Source organism: Esox lucius, chromosome 17, assembly GCF_011004845.1.
Source record: "Esox lucius isolate fEsoLuc1 chromosome 17, fEsoLuc1.pri, whole genome shotgun sequence".
Classification (NCBI taxonomy): Eukaryota; Metazoa; Chordata; class Actinopteri; order Esociformes; family Esocidae; genus Esox; species Esox lucius.
In genome coordinates this window covers 24,060,643-24,080,345 of record NC_047585.1, presented here as the reverse complement: position 1 = coordinate 24,080,345, position 19,703 = coordinate 24,060,643, and the positions used below count along the sequence as shown (strand labels likewise).

Genomic DNA, 19,703 nt, shown 5'->3' with positions numbered 1-19,703 from the left:
ACCCCACAAGGGCCGCAGTTCTGGAGATGCTCTGACGTCTAATCATCACAATTTGGCCCTTGTCAAAGTTGCTCAGATCCTAATGCTTGCGCATCTTTCCTGCTTCTAACACATCAACTTTGAGGACAGCATGTTCATTTGCTGCCTACTATAATCCCACCCACTGACAGGTGCCATGGTAACGAGATTATCAGTGTTATTCACTTCACCTGTCAGTGGTCATAATGTTATGGCTGATCAGTGTATACATAGGTGTGGTACACTTCCAGAAAAACACCTGAGAACACTATTTGTTTTTAATAAAGGTATGTGAGAATATGAGTGTGAAGGCTTTATTTCCTTGAATAAGTTAGACTACCAAGCCCATGCTTCCTTTCTCACAAACAGAATGGTGGCGTATTTGATGGAGATTACATTTCAATCAATTATGTCACTTGCCCTGAGACTTCAAAGTAATTGTTTCCCTCACTCAGCATGGGCCATGGCTTTTGTGGGGCGATAGTAATGATACTGCATGGGTGACAGTTGTCTCTGTGTTCAGAAGTCCATTGGTTTGAGCCCCGCGTGTGGTGGTCGAGTCGAAATGGTTACACATGCACACATGTGAGGCATAAGCCATGGTGTGAGTTTTAGTCATTTCTGATTTGAACAGTGGATTAGATTAATAGTCAAGGCTGAAGCTTATCTAATTGATCTAGTACAGTTTGGGAAGGTCAATGCCACAGTGTTACAGAATGTGTTTGTGTTTGTAGCATGCAGTTTCTCATTCTCATGTGGTTCTCATGAGCCCAGCTGGGCAGCGAGGGACTGAAAAGCCTCACATCTGCAGCCCATGCTTCCTCTAATTATACAACACCATACCTTGTAACAGAATGCTGCTTCACATATTAAGCCTACTGTACTAATGCAATACAAAGGCAATATAGCCATTACCAAACAGAATGGCAGCGCTGGTTAACCAGAGATATCAACATAGGGAGGCTTTAAGTGCTGTATTATTGTAAAATTATTTGGAACTCTTCACTCCAACATTTGTCCTTTCTTTAAGGTAAAGCTTGTCAATAGAATTCAATATTAAAGAATTTATTTTTACAGCGCTAAAGGTACCAAGGCTAGGACAGCCAGTACACCTTGTTTAACATTCCTCTGTGCAGCGAGACATGGAGAGGGCAGATATACATCTCCGGAAAAAAGAGACCAATGCACCTTTTTCTTTCCTTTCCAAAAAAGTCGAAAAGGAAGGCTTTGAGTGAGGAACAGAAGAGTTAAAATTAAGAAACCACTGCAAGATGAACGCTTCTGTTCCTCACTGAAAACTTTCCTTTTCAACTTTTTTGGAAAGGAAAGAAAAAGGTGCAGTGGTCTCTTAATTTCTTCCAGAGCTGTATTTAGCAAAGGAAGGAAAAAGCTTCAAAGGATTTTTCTGACAGTCATTGACAGTTTAAGTCTGTTAGAAATCAGCTGTTATGTATAGTGGTCAACTATTGTAGAACCCATATCAAATCGAGGGAGAAGTTCGCTCAAGTTTATTGGAAAATTGCAGCACAGTTCTACCTGCCAAGGCTTGACTGTGGGAGTGCTTATATTTACAGTCATTAAATATACTATGCCAATTTCTCTGCATAAACACATAGTGCCTTGAAAGAGTAGTTTCCCCTTTCCTCATTTTCATTATTGTTCTATATTTGTTACACCAAATGGTGTCATTTAAAAGTTGGTGCAAGCAGTTATTCTGTTCAGAGGGGCAATCTGCATCACATTCACTTCACATTGATGGTGAGGTTTTATATAAGCCATGTTTACATTAGGCAAGTCTGACAGTAATCACTTCTGTGTGTGTCTGCTTTAATTGAATCCAATGACCAACTTGATTTTGTTTAATGGGTTGACATAGTGGGGAGTAATCACTATTTTACACAATGTCAGTTGGTGTTAGATAAAATGTTTTCCTTCAATAAATGAAATCATTTACACGCAGAATTTAGTGTTTACCTGGGTTCTCTTTGTCTTATGTTATTTGCTGCATGAAGATCTGAGACAATTCAGTGTTGCAAATGTGTAATAAGAGATCATTTAGATGTAAATATTTTAACAACACAGTATACTGTGGCCTCGGTTGGTCTATGCCCATCCCTCCAGTGCACATGGGTTCAAATATGTCCCACAGGTCTACTGCAAAATCACACGTATCTGTTAAATAATAATAGAGTATACTGAAAATATCGTTTTTCAGTATTCATAAATTCATTAACATTTTATAGAAATCTAAATTGCAGACATATTGCAAAGCAAGCAATAATAACCCAAATGGTGATATTTTGATTAGTCTATACAACAGGAGGAAAGACATGCCAGGAAGCCAAACCTTGACTGAAAATGTAACATGTGTGTCACTGCTGCTTGCTCAAATCACCTCTGAATGGCCTGATGAATGTGGCGATAAGAGTTAACTCATGTCCACAAACAGAGGGGGCAAGTAAAATTCCTGCCTTTACTACCTGTGAGGTCACCCATGGTAAACTGTAGCTTGCCCTCAGACCTATGGGCTGAGTCCACATGCTGGGTTCACCTCTGCCCTTTGCTCCCCTGCCTTTCTAAGTGACAGCAGCACTGCTGCATATATCTAGGCAGCTCTACACTCACCATGACTGCTGTCTGTTCCCATCAGTCTTTTCAAGAGTAGGTATCTCTAGTCTTTACTAGTGATTGTAACAAAACATTGTGCTCTCAGAGTTAAAGGAGCAATGCTATATTTTAGCAAAAAAATTCCCATAATATATCAGCAGCCAAAGCAGAATAAGAGTGTTGCATGGTTTAATACAGTGTACTGTAAAACTACTCTCTATGCACTATTATCAAAATCATAACTACTCACAGTGCACTATTATCAACATCATAACTACTCACAGTGCTCTATTATCAATATCATAACTACTCACAGTGCATTATTATCAACATCATAACTACTCACAATACACTATTATACACATCATAACTACTCACTATGCACTATTATCCACATCATAACTAGTCACAATACACTATTATCCACATCATAACTCCTCACTATGCACTATTATCAACATGATAACTACACACAATGCACAATTATCCACATCATAACTAGTCACAATACACTATTATCAACACTCACAATACACTATTAATCAACATCATAACTACTCACAATATACTATTATCCACATCATAACTACTCACAATACACTATTATCAACATAATAACTACTCACAGTGCACAATTATCCACATCATAACTACTCACAGTGCACTATTATCAACATCATAACTAATCACAATACACTATTATCAACATCATAACTACTCACAGTGTTCTATTATCAACATTATAACTACTCAAAGTACACTATTATCCACATCATAACTAATCACAATATACTATTATCAACATCATAACTACTCACAATACACTATTATCAACATAATAACTACTCACAGTGCATTATTAATCAACATCATAACTACTCAAAGTGCACTATTATCAACATCATAACTACTCACAATATACTATTATCCACATCATAACTAGTCACAATACACTATTATCAACATAATTACTACTCACAGTGCACTATTATCAACATCATAACTACTCAAAGTACACTATCATCAACATCAAAACTACTCACAGAGCACTATTATCAACATTATAACTACTCACAATACACTATTATCAACATCATAACTACTCACTATGCATTATCAACATCATAACGACTCACCACACACTATTATCAACATCATACCTACTCACAATACACTATTATCAACATCATAACTACTCATTATACACTATTATCAACATCATAACTACTCACATTGCACTATTATCAACATCATACCTACTCACAATACACTATTGTCAACATCATAACTACTCACATTGCACTATTATCAACATCATACCTACTCACAATACACTATTATCAACATCATAACTACTCACTATACACTATTATCAACATCATAACTACTCACAGTGCTCTATTATCAACAACACAACTACTCACAGTGCACTACTATCCACATCATAGCAATTCACAATACACTATTGTCAACATCATAACTACTCACAGTTCACTATTATCAACATTATAACTACTCACAATACACTATTATCAACATCATAACTATTCACTATGCATTATTATCAACATCATAACTACTCACAATACACTGTTATCAACATCATAACTACTCACTATACACTATAATCAACATCACAACTACTCAAAATACACTATTATCAACATAATAACTACTCACAGTGCACTATTATCAACATCAAAACTACTCACAATGCACTGTTATCAACATCATAACTACTCACAATATACTATTATTCACATCATAACTACTCACAATAAACTATTATCAACATCATAACTACTCACAGTACACTACTACCCTGGTGTGGTATGTGGTCACACTGACTAACGTTTAAACACTGCTCCCATCAGGCCTGTTCATGTTCACACTGACATTATGGTCAGGTGCTATATGCAACCTCCTGTAATAATAGAGAGCAAACCCCTGTAATAATGTTCTTTAGACACTATTAGTCCACTGCAGTGAAAATCCTTGGCAGAATTGGCTTCTGCTTCCCAGAAGTGGCTTGAAGCCCCACAATTATATATACAGTAGGTTGACCAAATCAGAATGTCCAGTGCTTGCATTCAAGCCTTGCAGATTTGATCAAATAAAAACAAACACATTCATACAATTTCACTTCCTTAAAAGTTAAATTTTACAAGTTACAAATATATAAAATGTTCAATACCACTTATTACAGCATCAAGATCCATAAATAAATCACTTTCAGTTTGCCTTCAGTAAAAAAAAGGTACAAAAACTACATTGACAGGTTTTTGACCATCTACTTTAAGCAGAGATTTGGTGGTAATTGTAGAGTAACCACAGCTAAATGGTAAGCCAACAGAGGATACACATTAACAGAAACATCTGAAACAGCACTACTTACTATCCAGAAAACCACTCCTACAAAACACTGTAATAACTTATAATACAATGATATGTTATATACAATACCAGCAGGAATCCAGATTTTCATAACAGACTAAATGAAATGTGTCATCTATTTAAAATGTCTGATAATTACAAGATTCATCTCTTGTGTTGCGTTCTGAAATATTTGATCCCCTAAGATAATGCACTTCAATTCATCACTCACCAATATGAAGTCAAAAGCTCCCTTTCCACCAGAAATTACATGATGATATAGGTAAAGCTACCAAACAGATAACCCCCAGTTCTAAATGAGATCTCTTTCTCTTTCTTTACTTTTATCACTTTTATTCTTCCCTCGCTTCTATTTAAAATTATGCTAAATCTGTATCAAAGAACCAGACATGACTTAACCATACATCTGAAGATCCTGAATGAAATACTTTAGCACTATTAATGTTTGTTGAATAGTAGACAGTCCTCTGTGACAGTCTGTCCTCTGTGAAGCTCAGCACTCCCTGTGAGAGGTCCACATCTGAGAGATGTTTGGCCACGTAGTGTGTGTTTCTGTGTGTTTGGCTGTGGTGTAACAGTGGCTGTATTTTTAGATAGGTAATGACCAGATGACCTGCAGTATAAGTGAACCAAACACAGGACAGTGTGGTGGTCTGCTACTCCATAAAATCTCTCCTTCCTCCCTCTGCCTCCTCTGCATAATACCCTGTTAAAGGCCTGTTTTCCCACCATGGAAATCCCAGTGCCTCTCTCTCTCCTGAAAATATGACCCTGCCAGGGTCTCGGTCTTGAAGTATCGCCAGTGTGCTGTTGGTTGTGCATCAGATGGAGCCCGGTTCACATTCTCCCAGAAGCCTGACCACTGGACTGTGGAGGACAGGCCTTGCCGTCACACTCTGTGAACTCAAGCCATGAGCACAACCATTTGTTGCGTAACCATGCACATTGTAGTGTTTTGCAAGTGATAGCACTACACAGTTTTGCATAGCATATAACATGTTTCTGTCTCTGTTCCTTAATTAATGTGCTCTTCAGATGATGCCCCTACAGAACCTATTCCCTCAAACTGAACGTCGCCTGTCATTTCCATTCCAATCGGCCCCTGGTATCCTGTTATCAGTGTAATGGTCTGGCCTGGTCATTAGAAACTCAACTTCCCTCGCTGACATCGTGCACGTCCAGGGCCCTGAGATCTAGGACCAGTCATTAACACAGTGCACTGCATGCCTGTCACGTTGTGAAGCGTAGCTGCATTATAGCATTTTGACAATGATGACCGCCACCATCAGAGAGCCTGTCTTGAGTGATGTCTTGAGCTGGCTGGCATTGCAATGACCCTGAGTCCTGCCAAGACATGAGCTCATTGACCAAACATCTTTTGCGTATCAAGGCAAACACCACAAAGATCGCTTAATGGCCTTTCAATTGAGCATTTCACAGTAAGGGGCCATTACATGATCTAGAAAGACATAACATCCATTAACTGGCTTTTAACAGCTGTTTGAGACGGATTGCTTGATAGCGTGTGAAATTCTATTGTTGTTTGTTTCTTAAGGTAAATCTTGTCTTCACCACTACATTTATTTGAGTACATTTTTATTTATCCAAGAAAAGCACACTGAGACACAGCGTTTGTTTTAAAAGGGAGACCTACAATACATAAAAGACTTCCTCAAATGTAAGTAAAAAGAAATACTTGATATTCAGAAAAAATACTTGAATCAAGCAAAGGACATCAGCAAATAGAATGAGCACCACTAAGTATATAGTTTACCTGCGTTGTATGAAATTGTGAAAGTGCTTAACATTTTTATTTTAGCTAGTCCGTCAATAAGTTATGTAAACCATCAGAAACGGTAATGACAGGTTTTGTTTTTATGTTAGTTTTATATAGTACAGTACTTAGGGATGTATAAATAAAGATATGGATTTGATGTACATGTTTAGCGGTCAATAACTATACTGAATTTTATCATCCACTGCCACAGGGCAATCCATTAAACATTCAGTCTTTTTTCCATACGGAGGTGGTGTGGATCCAAGCTCTTATTTGTAATGTTCAGATATATGAGGTAGAGGCTGTGCTACATGTCAATCAAAGTGAGAAAGGTGATGGAAGATGGAGATTTTTGTCAGAAAAGGAGGAAGATGAGCAGCAACTACTGTAATGAGATCTTCAGCAAAGTAGATACTTATTCAGCCAAACCAAAACCCCCAGCATACATTAGGCGGGAAATCCCTGAGGCAAGTTTTAAGGACAATGAAACTGACCAGGAAAACAGAGACATCTGTCACAGAAAAACTTAAAAGAGGAACACTACTACTTAGTCCTCACAAAACAGAAACACCACAACACATGATCCACAAACACAGAGGAACCACATCAAAATGAATCACATTGCACTGCACGCCATTGCATGCCAAAGGAAGGAATGCACAGACAAACAGCTGAGGGGATCACAACAGAGTAGTCCGTCAAAATAAATATTTGCCAAATGTCTTGGAGTGCATCAGGCAGTGCAACACTTGTATCCAGCTACACCGTTCTCTCCTTCTCTCCATGACGTCAACCTGTGATGACTCAGCAGACAGCGCACCAGTCTGATCGATCTGAGGGGGCATGATGAAGACGACAAAAACTGGAATGATAATAATTGCCCGTCAGAACAACACAGGATTGTATTCACACAAGGACCACAGCTCTTTCTCCTCTTGCAGCGGATGCCTGTTTAGAAATTGCTCACAAGACACTTTGCATTATCAGCAATTATTCAGCATTCAATCATTGTTGCTTCATGTTTTGTCCCCTTCTCAAATTTTCCACACTGTGTAACCTCAGCCTGTACTGTCTTTACTACAAGGACTGTAGTTGTCGTTATGGACCTTTAAGTCCACTGGTTAACTATCAGAGCCAGCTCAGAAGTTATCAGTGCCCAGTCTATGACAGGAGTTGCAGGAGGTCTGCCAGAACCAATGGTTTGGGGTTCATAGGGTGCCAGTAACATTGCTATATAACCATCACCCCATTCATGGGCTAATAGCTTAACAGAAAGGTGGCAGTCTTCTGAATAACTGTCCGAAAGCTAGGCCCCTGGTTGCCCATGGACGACAGCTATCACTCACTGCCCTGAACAATGGTGGCAAGTCTTTATGCGTGTGAGAAAGGGGAGCTGGATGGGGATAGTTAGCTGGCGTCTTCTCTGACACTAAAAAGAGAGGCAGACACTGACAGAGCAAGCAGCAGGGGATCCACCATGAGTTTCTGAATGGCTCTGTTTAGCATTTACTGACTTTAATCTGTCCTATAGAAGCATGGGCGAAAATCTGATACCAAGTTTGGAGGGGACAATCACATAAAATGTTCTCAAGAGCAATTTTTGAGGGGGACACCAAAATTACTGTTTTTGCACCATCGGTTTGCTTGCTACTGTAGCACTGCAAAATCAGCTATTGTGTGTGAACCCTACCAACATAAAACAAATGAACTGGATTAGCTTCACGTTAGTCACGTGCATTGAGTGCCTTTCACACTGTCACCTTGCCAGCTAAGGAAATCTACACACACTGCACAGCCAGCTTCTCTCATTGACTCAAATTCAAACAGCTGCAAAAGCTGGTTGATGTTACTGTAGCTTGCTAGCAAACATCAGCTAATCGCTAGCTAACATAACGAGTGACCTGTAATTCAAAGCAGAAAAAAGGAGACTGGTGAGGGTTAGAAATGTGTTTCATTGTATTGAGTGATAGAAGTAAATAAATGTCTAACATATTCTTTGCTTGAACTACTTACTGAATGTCAGCCACCAACGACAGACTGTCAGATTCCCACACATGCACTGTACTGTACACTGTACTGCACTGTACACACACTGCTTAAACCCAGAACAGCCATATACTTATGAATCCAACACACTGCTACACCCCACACCAGCCATATACTTATAAATCCAACACTGCTACAGCCCAGACCAGCCATATACTTATACATCCAACACACTGCTACACCTCAGACCAGACATATACTTTTACATCCAACACACTGCTACACCCCAGACCAGCCATATACTCATACATCCAGCACACTGTTACATCCCAGACCAGCCATATACTTATAAATCCAACACACTGCTACACCCTAGACCAGCCATATACTCATACATCCAATACACTGCTTCACACCAGACCAACCATATTCATTGGTTGCACCTCCGTCAATTGGTTGCCTTGTTGCCATGGTCATTAAAATTCTACAGACACTGCAGCCTTAATGATGAACAGAAGTTGAATGGGGTAATGATGCTTAACATAGTCTAATTACAGTTTTGTCTAAATTACACTATATGGGCTTGGAAATACAACAACATAGCCTAAAAATAGGCTAATATTTAGTATAAAACAACGTTGGCATTATCAACATATTATCAAATGTACTTGGACAGATAGCAATGTCATTAGCTAGCAAGTCAGTCAAGAATAGTAATCCTGACGTTAGCTAGCTACATTTCAGTGGACTCACTGCAATATTTACTAACTAGTTAAGGTCCTACTGCATCTTGAAAGTTTTTGGAAAGGGTTTAGCTACTTATTATTTGTCTTGTTAGAGATGCCATAGTGATGCACTTTAGACCAAATCTTCATCTGGCTTGCCACCATGGACGCAGAGCAATAGGTGAACCCTAGTAAAATACTAGAACACAGCAAAGCTCCGAATAATTTGAACCAAATAAAATAACAAAGCAAACATTTGATTTGGACTGTTTCTTTTTTCCAAGATCATTTTCACAAGGAGTTAGGTCTTCCGCAGCAGGCTCCCCTTTCAATGACAGGTGGCTGTGGAGTGAGAACCCAGGGATGAAAAGAGCAGGGCCGGATGGAAACTTTGTTTTAGCCTCCACATTTCATCCAATAATGCATCACGTCTGTCAGAGAGGTATGTGCTGCCGCCACAGCCCTCTGTGATGTCAGAGTCCATGTCTTGCCAACTGATGAGCAGTTACTGTGAAGGATCAAAGGAGGCATGTATCTCCTCTCACACGGCACAACCACATCAAAGCATCTAGGTGTCCATGTTGTTCTGGGACTCTGTGACCAGTGACTGCTGAGTAGGATAAAAACCATGAGACCCTTGTCAAAGACCTTTGATTATGTCATCTTTATCCTACCAGTGACATCATATCTCAGTAGGATTTGAATGTGTGTGTATGTTTCCATAGACGGCTTCAGTAACGCCCATAAAGGCAGATCTGTGTAATGTTAAAAAATATAGCTCCGGAAATAATTAAAGGAACCGTATGTAAGAAATCTATTTCAATTAATCATAAAATGGCCCTGATGTGTCACTAGACATTAAGAAATCATGTTAATTTCAAATACTTATATCACTGACAACAGTAGTCTGGCCAGGATATTGTCATTTAAAAGTGAGAGTTGCAGCCCTCAACTGATGTTGTCATGTTGTGTTTTGGCCTGATGCGCCACCCTCCACCTATCTACCTATCACAAAGTCAGTAGTGTTTCAGGATCCGGGTTGCCAGCTCTGCTCTAACCTACCCTAACTCTAGTCGGATAAATAATGTCTAACGTTACGAAATCTAAAAGACCTCGTTATAATTCCGAAATACGTCGTGACAAAGTCCATAATAAAACAAGTTTTTGTATAGGAGATGCCTTTGAAAGATGGAGACGGCTGAAAATGGAGAAGAATTTGAAGACAGACACCAACGTTGCTAATTTTCTCCTGGACAGGTAAGATTCATCTATGTTTGACTAACTTGTACTTGATGTCAATGGACATTTCATATATTCATGACAGTCGAACAAAGTTATGCATGTTCGTGCAAAGTAACGTTACGTTAGCTCATATGGACGTATGCTAACATTAGCAATGCATTATTAGAGCCCGTTTCTCTGTCCTTATGCTGAGACGCTGAGGAAAACAACATTAGCATGCCCATTATGGCAATTTGAAACGTAATTGAGACAGAAGCCTAACTCAAAATAAACGTTCTCTTCCTTTTGGGCTATGCACTATGTTAGTGTTGGTTTGGAAGCACTAGGCTCAATTCCAAGGTAAAATAACTTTTTCTAATGTCCATAACACTAATGAAAAGCACAGTGTAGCCTATGATGTTAAAAAAAGTTGGCCCACTTGGAACGTTTTGTAGCCTACTTGTTTTTCATGCAAGTTCTACAGCCAAAAATAGTAGAATGTCATGTAATCTTTCACATCACATATTTTAGCGTTATGGACGTGTGCAGCTGGCCGCTTTCACTTATAGCGTCAGCTAAATGAATAGCTGTATCTTTGATATCGGTTACATATAGTGACATAGGCTTGTGCTTGTACTTACGTTAATGACAGATACCTAACGTTACAAGTTAGACTAACAGCTACTGTTCTAACAATGTACTGTCACACACGAGCATACATCTTTACGATTATATTTGACTAATGACAATTGGTAAATTTTTGCAATACATAATTACTTTGCAAAATATCTCTTTCTGTTAATTAAGCATAAACATAATTAACAGAAAAAAAACTTACTGTGTACGACTCGTCGTCACTTGCCATTGGAAGCTCGTAGAAGCAGCCAACGTTTCTGCCCAATCCTGCAGCTTGTCTGGCAACCTCGAGTCGGGGAGGGGGAGGGGATACACCGCTCTACAGTATTTTTAAGTGATTGCAGTACCAGTTTTGGCCACAATCTTACATACGGTTCCTTTAAGAGACCACTGCACTTTTTTCTTTCTTTTCCAAAGTTTTGAGTGAAGAACAGAAGCGTTCAATTTGCGGAAAAGGTTTTAAAATCGCTGCCCCATGGCAGAATATTGGTGAATTCAGCAGGATCTTTCCAACAAAACGATAAGTGTATCCTATGTAGAAGAAAAAAAACATTCTAATACAGATTTGATAAACAGATAGATGTTGTTGGCATGTTCAGCATCATCTTTTCAGGATTATCATTTGTGACCCCAAGATTAGTAGATGCTGCATGTACTATAAAAAATGAGGATCCTAAGAGTCCTGAGAGATCCTAGACAGACTGGTCTGGGGCTTATTAAAGGACTTCATCAAAGTGGACTCCAATTGTTCCACACTTCCTGTATTTTTGAACTTGAGCTCTGACCAGTCGGTGGTGTCTGAAAAGCCCTGGACCGTTTGATAGACAGGCGACTGGTGAAAGGCAAGCACTAGGAGGAATTTCCTGTCGTGTGTCGTTATCAGAAAAAACAACAACATCCTCCACCAGAAAACATTGCTTTGACGGTTTGACTTCCACAAGGGATGCTGATAACATTCTTGGGCTAATGCCAACTGTTGATGTGAGAAGATTCCCATTCATTTGTAGGGAAATGTGATCACTCAAGTTGAGTTCAGTGAGAACGCGAAGAGATTGGGATATTATAAATTGTTTTTTAATCCACCAATGCTGAATATTTTTCAGGTTCTCTGCTCATGAGTTGTCAGCTCTACCAACAGCCTATTGAATCACTGTATTTAAAAACAGTTAGTATAACACAGTATGATACTGCAAATGCTGTCTGTGTGTAGAAGTTCAACAGGGTTAGTACAATGGAACAGTATGGGGGGGGGGGGCAGAGATTAATACGGACACAGACACGAACAGGAACAGCAGGACATACCATTGAGCTACATTACACAGATAGTATTGTACTCACCATACTGGCAACTGGGCCCATTGAAGCCAGCAGGGCAGTCACAGAGCTGGGAGCTGGATCGGGAACCCTCCCGACATTGACCCCCATTAAAGCAAACACCGTAGCTGCAAACCGCTGGAGAATGGCACCGGGACAGGATGGAGGGAAAGAAACAGAAGAGATGAGTGGAGCAGAAAAACATTGCTTCAATCATAGGATGTCAAAATCTGCAGTTTGGGACATTTTAACAAAAAATGTACATTTAGTCACTTAGCTGACACCCTGACAAACAGTAGTGACTGCATACATTCCAGACCTGATCACCCGTGGGAGTAAAACCCACAACCTCTGGTGTTGCAAGTTCCATGTTCTACCAACTACGCAACACGGGATGTCATTCGGGGCCTCATCAGCACCCTGTTAACATTTGATTGACAAGGACTTTGATGTTCCAGATGTTGCACAACCACCCTTTCAGAGCTCTCTCTGCCAGTTCACTCCCTTTAGGGAGAGGCATGCTGTCAGGCACATTGCCATTTCAAAAAACGAATCCTGTTAAGGTTTTTCTGAGAAAATTAATCTGTTGGGACGTTGAATGTTGATCATGGCACTGGCCCTTGTCTTGACCAATTACAAGCCCACACCGTGGACATTAGTTGATCATGCAGTCTCTGATTGACTAAGGACATTAAGCTCCTCCTGCAATGGCTAGCGAATCAATTTGGGTTTATTTTATAATGTCGGACAAACCAACAGATTCGTGTTATCCTATAACCCAGTGCTTTTTGAGGTATGACTATATAAGACTATTTTGCTGGGTTAAAGCATCCTAGCAGCTGTATAAATGGGCAATGCTATAATTTCTTTATCATCCTAGTGCTAGTCTTGCAAAGCCATACCTCCAAATGTTTTTACACTTTGAAGGTTTGGAAACCTCTCTAAAAGTGTTTTGAAAGGAGCAAAGGCTCTGATCATTAAAATGTCTAAAGTTCAAGAAACCTCCCCCCACACACCTGTTGAAGGCATGAAGTGTTAAAGTGTTTTCTGAGCGGACCAGGGAAAAAATTAATACAGAGCCCACTGCACCTTTTACTTTCCTTTCCAAAAAAGTCAAAAAGGAAGGTTTTGAGTTAGGAACAGAAGGGTTAAAATTAAGAGACCACTGCAAATTGAACAATTTGTTACTTAGGGTTTTTCGTCAGGGTTGGGTCTGTCAAACAACCCAGCATTTTACCCAGTATAACACAACATAATAACCAGTGGTAAAATGTTTACCATAGCCTACAGTATTCTTCTATACAGTCCTTTTCTCTACTGATTATTCCACTAGCTGTGCTATTGTCAATCTATTGCTCCACAGTGATGCACTGTTTAAACTGTACATACAGTTGCGATTGCATGTACAGTGGATATAAAAAGTATACACACCCCTGTTAAAATGCCAGGTTTTTTTGATGTAAAAGAATGAGACAAAGATAAATCATGTCAGAATTTTTTTCCACTTTTAATGTGACCTATAATGTGAACAAGTAAATTGAAAAACAAACTGAAATCTTCGAAGGGGAACAATGAAAAATAAAAACCTTAAAATAACCTGGTTGCATAAGTGTGCACACCTCTTATAACTGTGGATGTGGCTGTGTTCAGAATTAACCAATCACATTCAAACTCATGTTAAATAGAAGTCATTACACACCTGCCATCATTTAAAGTGACTCTGATTAATCACAAATAAAGTTCAGCTGTTCTGGTAGGATTTTGCTGACATTTTCTTAGTTGCATCTCATAAGAAAGGAAGAGAGCTTCCAACGCATCAGAGGGATCTCATTGTTGAGAAATATGGCACAACAGAGACATTACCAAGAACTGGATGTCCCTCCAAAGTTGATGAAAAGACGAGAAGAAAACTGGTCAGGGAGGCTTACAAGAGGCCTACAATAACATTAAAGGAACTGCAGGAATTTCTGCCAAGTACTGGCTGTGTGCTACATGTGACAACAATCTCCCGTATTCTTCATATGAATGGGCTATGGGGTAGGGTGGCAAGACGGAAGCCTTTTCTTACAAAGAAATACATCCAAGTCCCCCAAAAGCATGTGAGAATATGTGTTATGGTCTGATGAAACCAAGGTTGAACTTTTTGGCCATAATTCCAAAAGGTATGTTTGGTGCAAAAACAACACTGCACATCACCCAAAGAACACCATACCCACAGTGAAGCATGATGGTGGCAGCATCATACTTTGGGGCTGTTTTTCTTCATCTGGAACTGGGGCCTTTTACTCAGGATGGCGGGAATTATGAACAGTTCCAAATACCAGACAATTTTGGCACAAAACCTTCAGGCGTCTGTTAGAAGGCTGAAGATGAAGAGGAAGTTCACCTTTCAGCATGACAACGACCCAAAGCACACATCCAAATCCACAAAAGCATGGCTTCACCAAAAGAAGATTAATGTTTTGGAATGGCCCAGCCAGAGTCCAGACCAGAATCTAATGGAACATCTGTGGGGTGATCTGAAGAGGGCTGTGCCCAGGAGATGTACCCCCAATCTTACATATTTGGAGCTCTTTTGCAAAGAAGAATGGGCAAATATCGCCACGACAAGATGTGCCATGCTAATAGACTCCTACACAAAAAGACTGAGTGCTGTAATAAAATCAAAAGGTGCTTCAACAAAGTATTAGTTTAAGGGTGTGCACTATTATGCAACTAGGTTATTGTGAGTTTTTTATTAAAAGAAATCCCCCCTCAAAGATTTCAGTTTGTTTTTCCATTGAATTGTTCACGTTATAGGTCACAGGTGGAAAAAGTTCTGACATGGTTTATCTTTGTCTCATTCTTTTACATCACAAGAACCTGGCATTTTAACAGGGGTGGGTAGACCTTTTATATCCAATGTATAGGCATGGGTCCTTTACCTCTGCTGTTGTGTTTATTAAATCCTTGCATATTCATTATTCCTTTGTCTTCTGTTTAGAGCCATTTCCATGTCCATGCCGTTGTTTGCCTCTGTTTGTGTTAACTCCCTGTGAGCTTCAGTTACCTCATTGTGGATGACTGGGGTCAGGGCACAGTGGGCCTCAGAACAAACAAATGGCGGGCATCCCTCAAAGTAGGAATCACATTCCAAATACTCCTGTCTCGCCTTCACATCCAACTTAGTGTATATTTCTGTGTATATCTGAGTGTGTGTCTGTGTGTGTGTGTGTGTGTGTGTAATAATGTCATTTTATTATTCAAGAATCAATGGGTATATTTTATTAGTTTTACTTAATGTCCAAAATAACTGCAGCAACTAAGGATTCTAGATTTAATTGTTTGAAACATTGGATAGTTTACATATTCTCAAACATCTGATCTTGCTTTAAAGTAGTCAAACCAAAATCAGATATTCATAACTCCCCAAGGGTCTGTTTCTACTGTTCTCACACAGGCCTACCCGGTACCACCCTGACAGACCAGAGCCCTCCTTTCACCTTCTGAAGTTATAAAGGACTGCTACAAGCTCTACAAAGTCAACCGATTACACATGAGTGCCCCCCATCCGTAGACAGGCGGCCTGTGTTAGAGTTTCAACACGACGATCAACAGTATGCTGCGATGTCTGTTGCTCAGAGATGGAAAAGACCGGGACGTTACTCCCCCATCTCATGTTCGCCTTGAGAGAAGTCCCACAGGCATATGACTGGGTTCTCCCCTTTCAAACACCTTTCCGGTCGACTATGCAGATGCATCATCGAACCAGCCCTTGAAACGTGGGAGGAGCCGCCCTGCCCATTTAGGTCAGCGACTGAGCACTTGCCTCCTGCTCGTGTGCACCACAGAACGGAAGGAGACTCGCTTGTCAACTACCAGCTCCGTCAACCAGCGAGAAGCCGTGAGGTACAGATGGCATTGAGTTGGTGATACACCAGTTCCAGCGTGTTTTCTCCCTCATCCCAGGGACAACCAGAATAGTCTATCATCACATAGGCACTGAACCAAAAGTGACATCCACAGCTGTACCAAGTCCCCGAGGCTCAGCGTGGGGATTTATACCTTATTTGTGCAGTTTCACGGAAGACACCCAGCGTATGGTGAATGCATAGGTTTTAGTTAAATAACTTTATTTTAAGTTAATTCCATGTTTCTGATTGGGTATGTACGAAATAAAACTTTATTCTGAGTTCAAATCAAAACCCTGTCCTGCAGGTTTAGATTACTGTAAGTAAAGTTTCTACAAACATTGTACACAATCTATTTAAAGGCAAACTTGGGGCATGAAAAACTGTCAAACTCTTCCTGTGTCTATGTTGCTGTTAATGAAAAACTTTAACTCACAATATACTACTATGATATCCAGAGAGGTGTTATGCTCACTGCTGCCCTCCAAACTCCTTTGTTAGCCTTTTTTTGAGCTGAAGCTATGGAGCTCTGTAAGACAAATCACTTCTATAGCTAAACATTTTGATCAAACATTTCTATGAGCATTAAACTGCATGTTGTGATGGTGCATTGATCAGTTGTACATTTTAAAGCAGCTATTTTTGTATTGCCCAAAGTTGGCCTTTGATGAACTGAAAACACCAGGGAAGGAAACTAGAGCTCTAACAACCAAGACATTTTCAATACACCACAAGTGGCAGACAAGTGATTGCCCATTCCCCCTTTAATATTTGTAAGCTAACCAGGGAGGGTATTGTTGGCCACTCATGCTGTCCCTGACACCACCTATTCTTTAACTTTCCATGCAGCATGGTGAATAGCAAAATACCCACTCATCTCTCTCTGTGAGTGCCTTTCCTCTGTTACAAAGACACCTTATCAGATGGGAGAAGCTGCATTCACAGAGACACAGAGTGAGGTCAGCGAGTCACACTTCCACCAAACGGATGCTGGAGTCCAAGGAGCAGGTGTCATAAGCTTAGCTCTGGCAGGGCCTCTACGTCACAACAGATGCAGCCTGTCAGAGAGGCTCTGTTTGTTTAGGCTGCGTTGATCTGTTTAACCCCCAGAGTGAGAGACAGAGGGCGAGTAGCCTGATGGTAATTCTTAGGCACAAAAGCCAAAGCTGTTTGGGTTAGTAATTGGTATGCACGGAACCCAGCACTGCAGTTTAAGACACCAAATCATGTTTTGCTTTGCAGAGGAATGCGTTAAATCAAAGGGTTTCACAAGAGCTGAGGAAGGCCAGGCCAGACCATGGACAGCTTTGTCAGATGGCCCTCTTCATCAGGAATACTTTAAATGCCTCTAGGAAAGGGCATTCCAATATTGTGAAGTGTAATTATTGTTGCTTTGCACAAATTCTTGTAACATTTAAAGGAAAAAGACAGTATTTTAAGCCTTATTGTGAATCACTTCAGTCAGAGATCACTTAAAGTAAACATTGCACTTTTTTCCTGGCTTGACGCTAGTGTTTCGGTTTTTGTGTCCTCTGAAGTAAATCCCACCAAGCTGTTCTGTTTCTTAGCACACTATTTGCCTCCAAAGACACACATGTGAATTCCAATCCAGCCCCTATCCCCTACGCATTTGCTCAGTGCCCTCCATGGTTACTTGTTGCTACCTTTGGGACACATGCATGATGTGAACAATGCAATTCATGGTTTTAATTATCTAAAACAAGCATGAAACATGCATGACTGAACGTTTCATTCAGGAGGTATTTCGTTTTTACATGTGTCACGTTTCGCTCCAGGAAAAAATTCATGCCTTACGAGATTTCACTCACTGAGGCTGTGCAGTGGCACACCCACTGGTAAGGGCCACTGGAGGGTCTTTTTAGCCCCTAGACCCCTACGCACTTTGACTTCCTCAGCTTTGGGACAATATTTCAAAAGGAGGGAGGAGGGTGTAGTTTAATGAGAAGGGGTCCATTTGGGATTTAGGAGTAGTTCTCAAAAACTGAGGTCAGCTAAAATTGAACTCACCTGGTCTCATAAATTGTAACACCAATCCCAAAGACAATGAGGGTGAGGTGAGCAGTAGGTCCTTAGGGGAGGGGGATGCAGTGCTCTGTTTCAATTGGGTGAAATTGTTGGATTGTCACTCAAATCTTGTCTTCTAAATCCACGATTCATTTGACACTTTCCAGCTTTTCATGTACTGTGTTTACCGCTGGCAATGTAAAAATCCAAATGAAAGCATTTTAAGAGAATGGGGCCCCTGTGACACAAAGAAAGCCCATCTGCTTTTATGTGAGTGTGTGTAAGTGTGCATATGTCTGTGACCAGGGGCCTAGTTGATCCTGAGATCTAGACTAGATCGTCCAGAGCAGGGCTGCCCAACCCTGTTCCTGGAGACCTACTGTCCTGTAGGTTTTCTCTCCCACTCTAATTTAGCACACATGATTCTAATCATTAGCTGGATGAGAGGTTTAATCAGTTTAGTCACAAGTGGGGGTTGAAGAGAAAACATATAGGCCAGTAGATCTCCCGGAACAGGGTTGGGCAGCCCTGATCTAGCATTTTGTCACATACACTAAGACCACCCATAGACAGCAAGAGTCTCCTCTTCCCGCTACTGGCTCTGGTTCACGTGTACATCTGCCAGCCTGGCCCCTCCAGCCACATAAAGGGGCCAGTTCCTATTCAGGAGTTAACGAGGGCAACTAACTGGTAAAGCCATTGTTCCCACTCTGCTCCTCAGCCCCTTGTCACAAAGCTCATTGTGGCGATCAATCAACATAATTTCCTGCTTCCACTTCTGAACACCCTGGTCCATTCTCTAGCCAGTGGCCACTCGCTGGGGATAAACTCTCAGCTTATTGAATGGACCTTAGAATGGAAGAAGTGGACGGAAGTTTCTGGAAGCACCATCAGCAAGTCAAGGACTCTGACCCTCAGAAGAGTCAGATAGTCATCAAGCCAATTGGTGCTTTTGAAAACACACAAAAAGCAACAGATTTCAATGGATCACCAAAGCAACACTTGGAGAGTGTTTGGACCAAATAAGGCATTTGTATGCACTTCCATGTGCACTTGCCTTGAAAGAACACTGGCAAAAGGAATTCAGGCTAGTTAGAACACATGTCAGAA

At 40.5% G+C, this 19,703-nt stretch overlaps 1 protein-coding gene across 1 annotated transcript in view; it reads right to left on the bottom strand.

The window, feature by feature from the left end:
* Positions 1–19,703, bottom strand: part of megf6b (multiple EGF-like-domains 6b) — a 79,751-nt gene that overhangs the window by 52,407 nt on the left and 7,641 nt on the right. Inside the window, exon 4 of the mRNA XM_010881689.4 lies at positions 12,703–12,816. Coding sequence (XP_010879991.3) covers positions 12,703–12,816 — 114 coding nt within the window. The remainder of the gene's footprint in view (positions 1–12,702; positions 12,817–19,703) is intronic.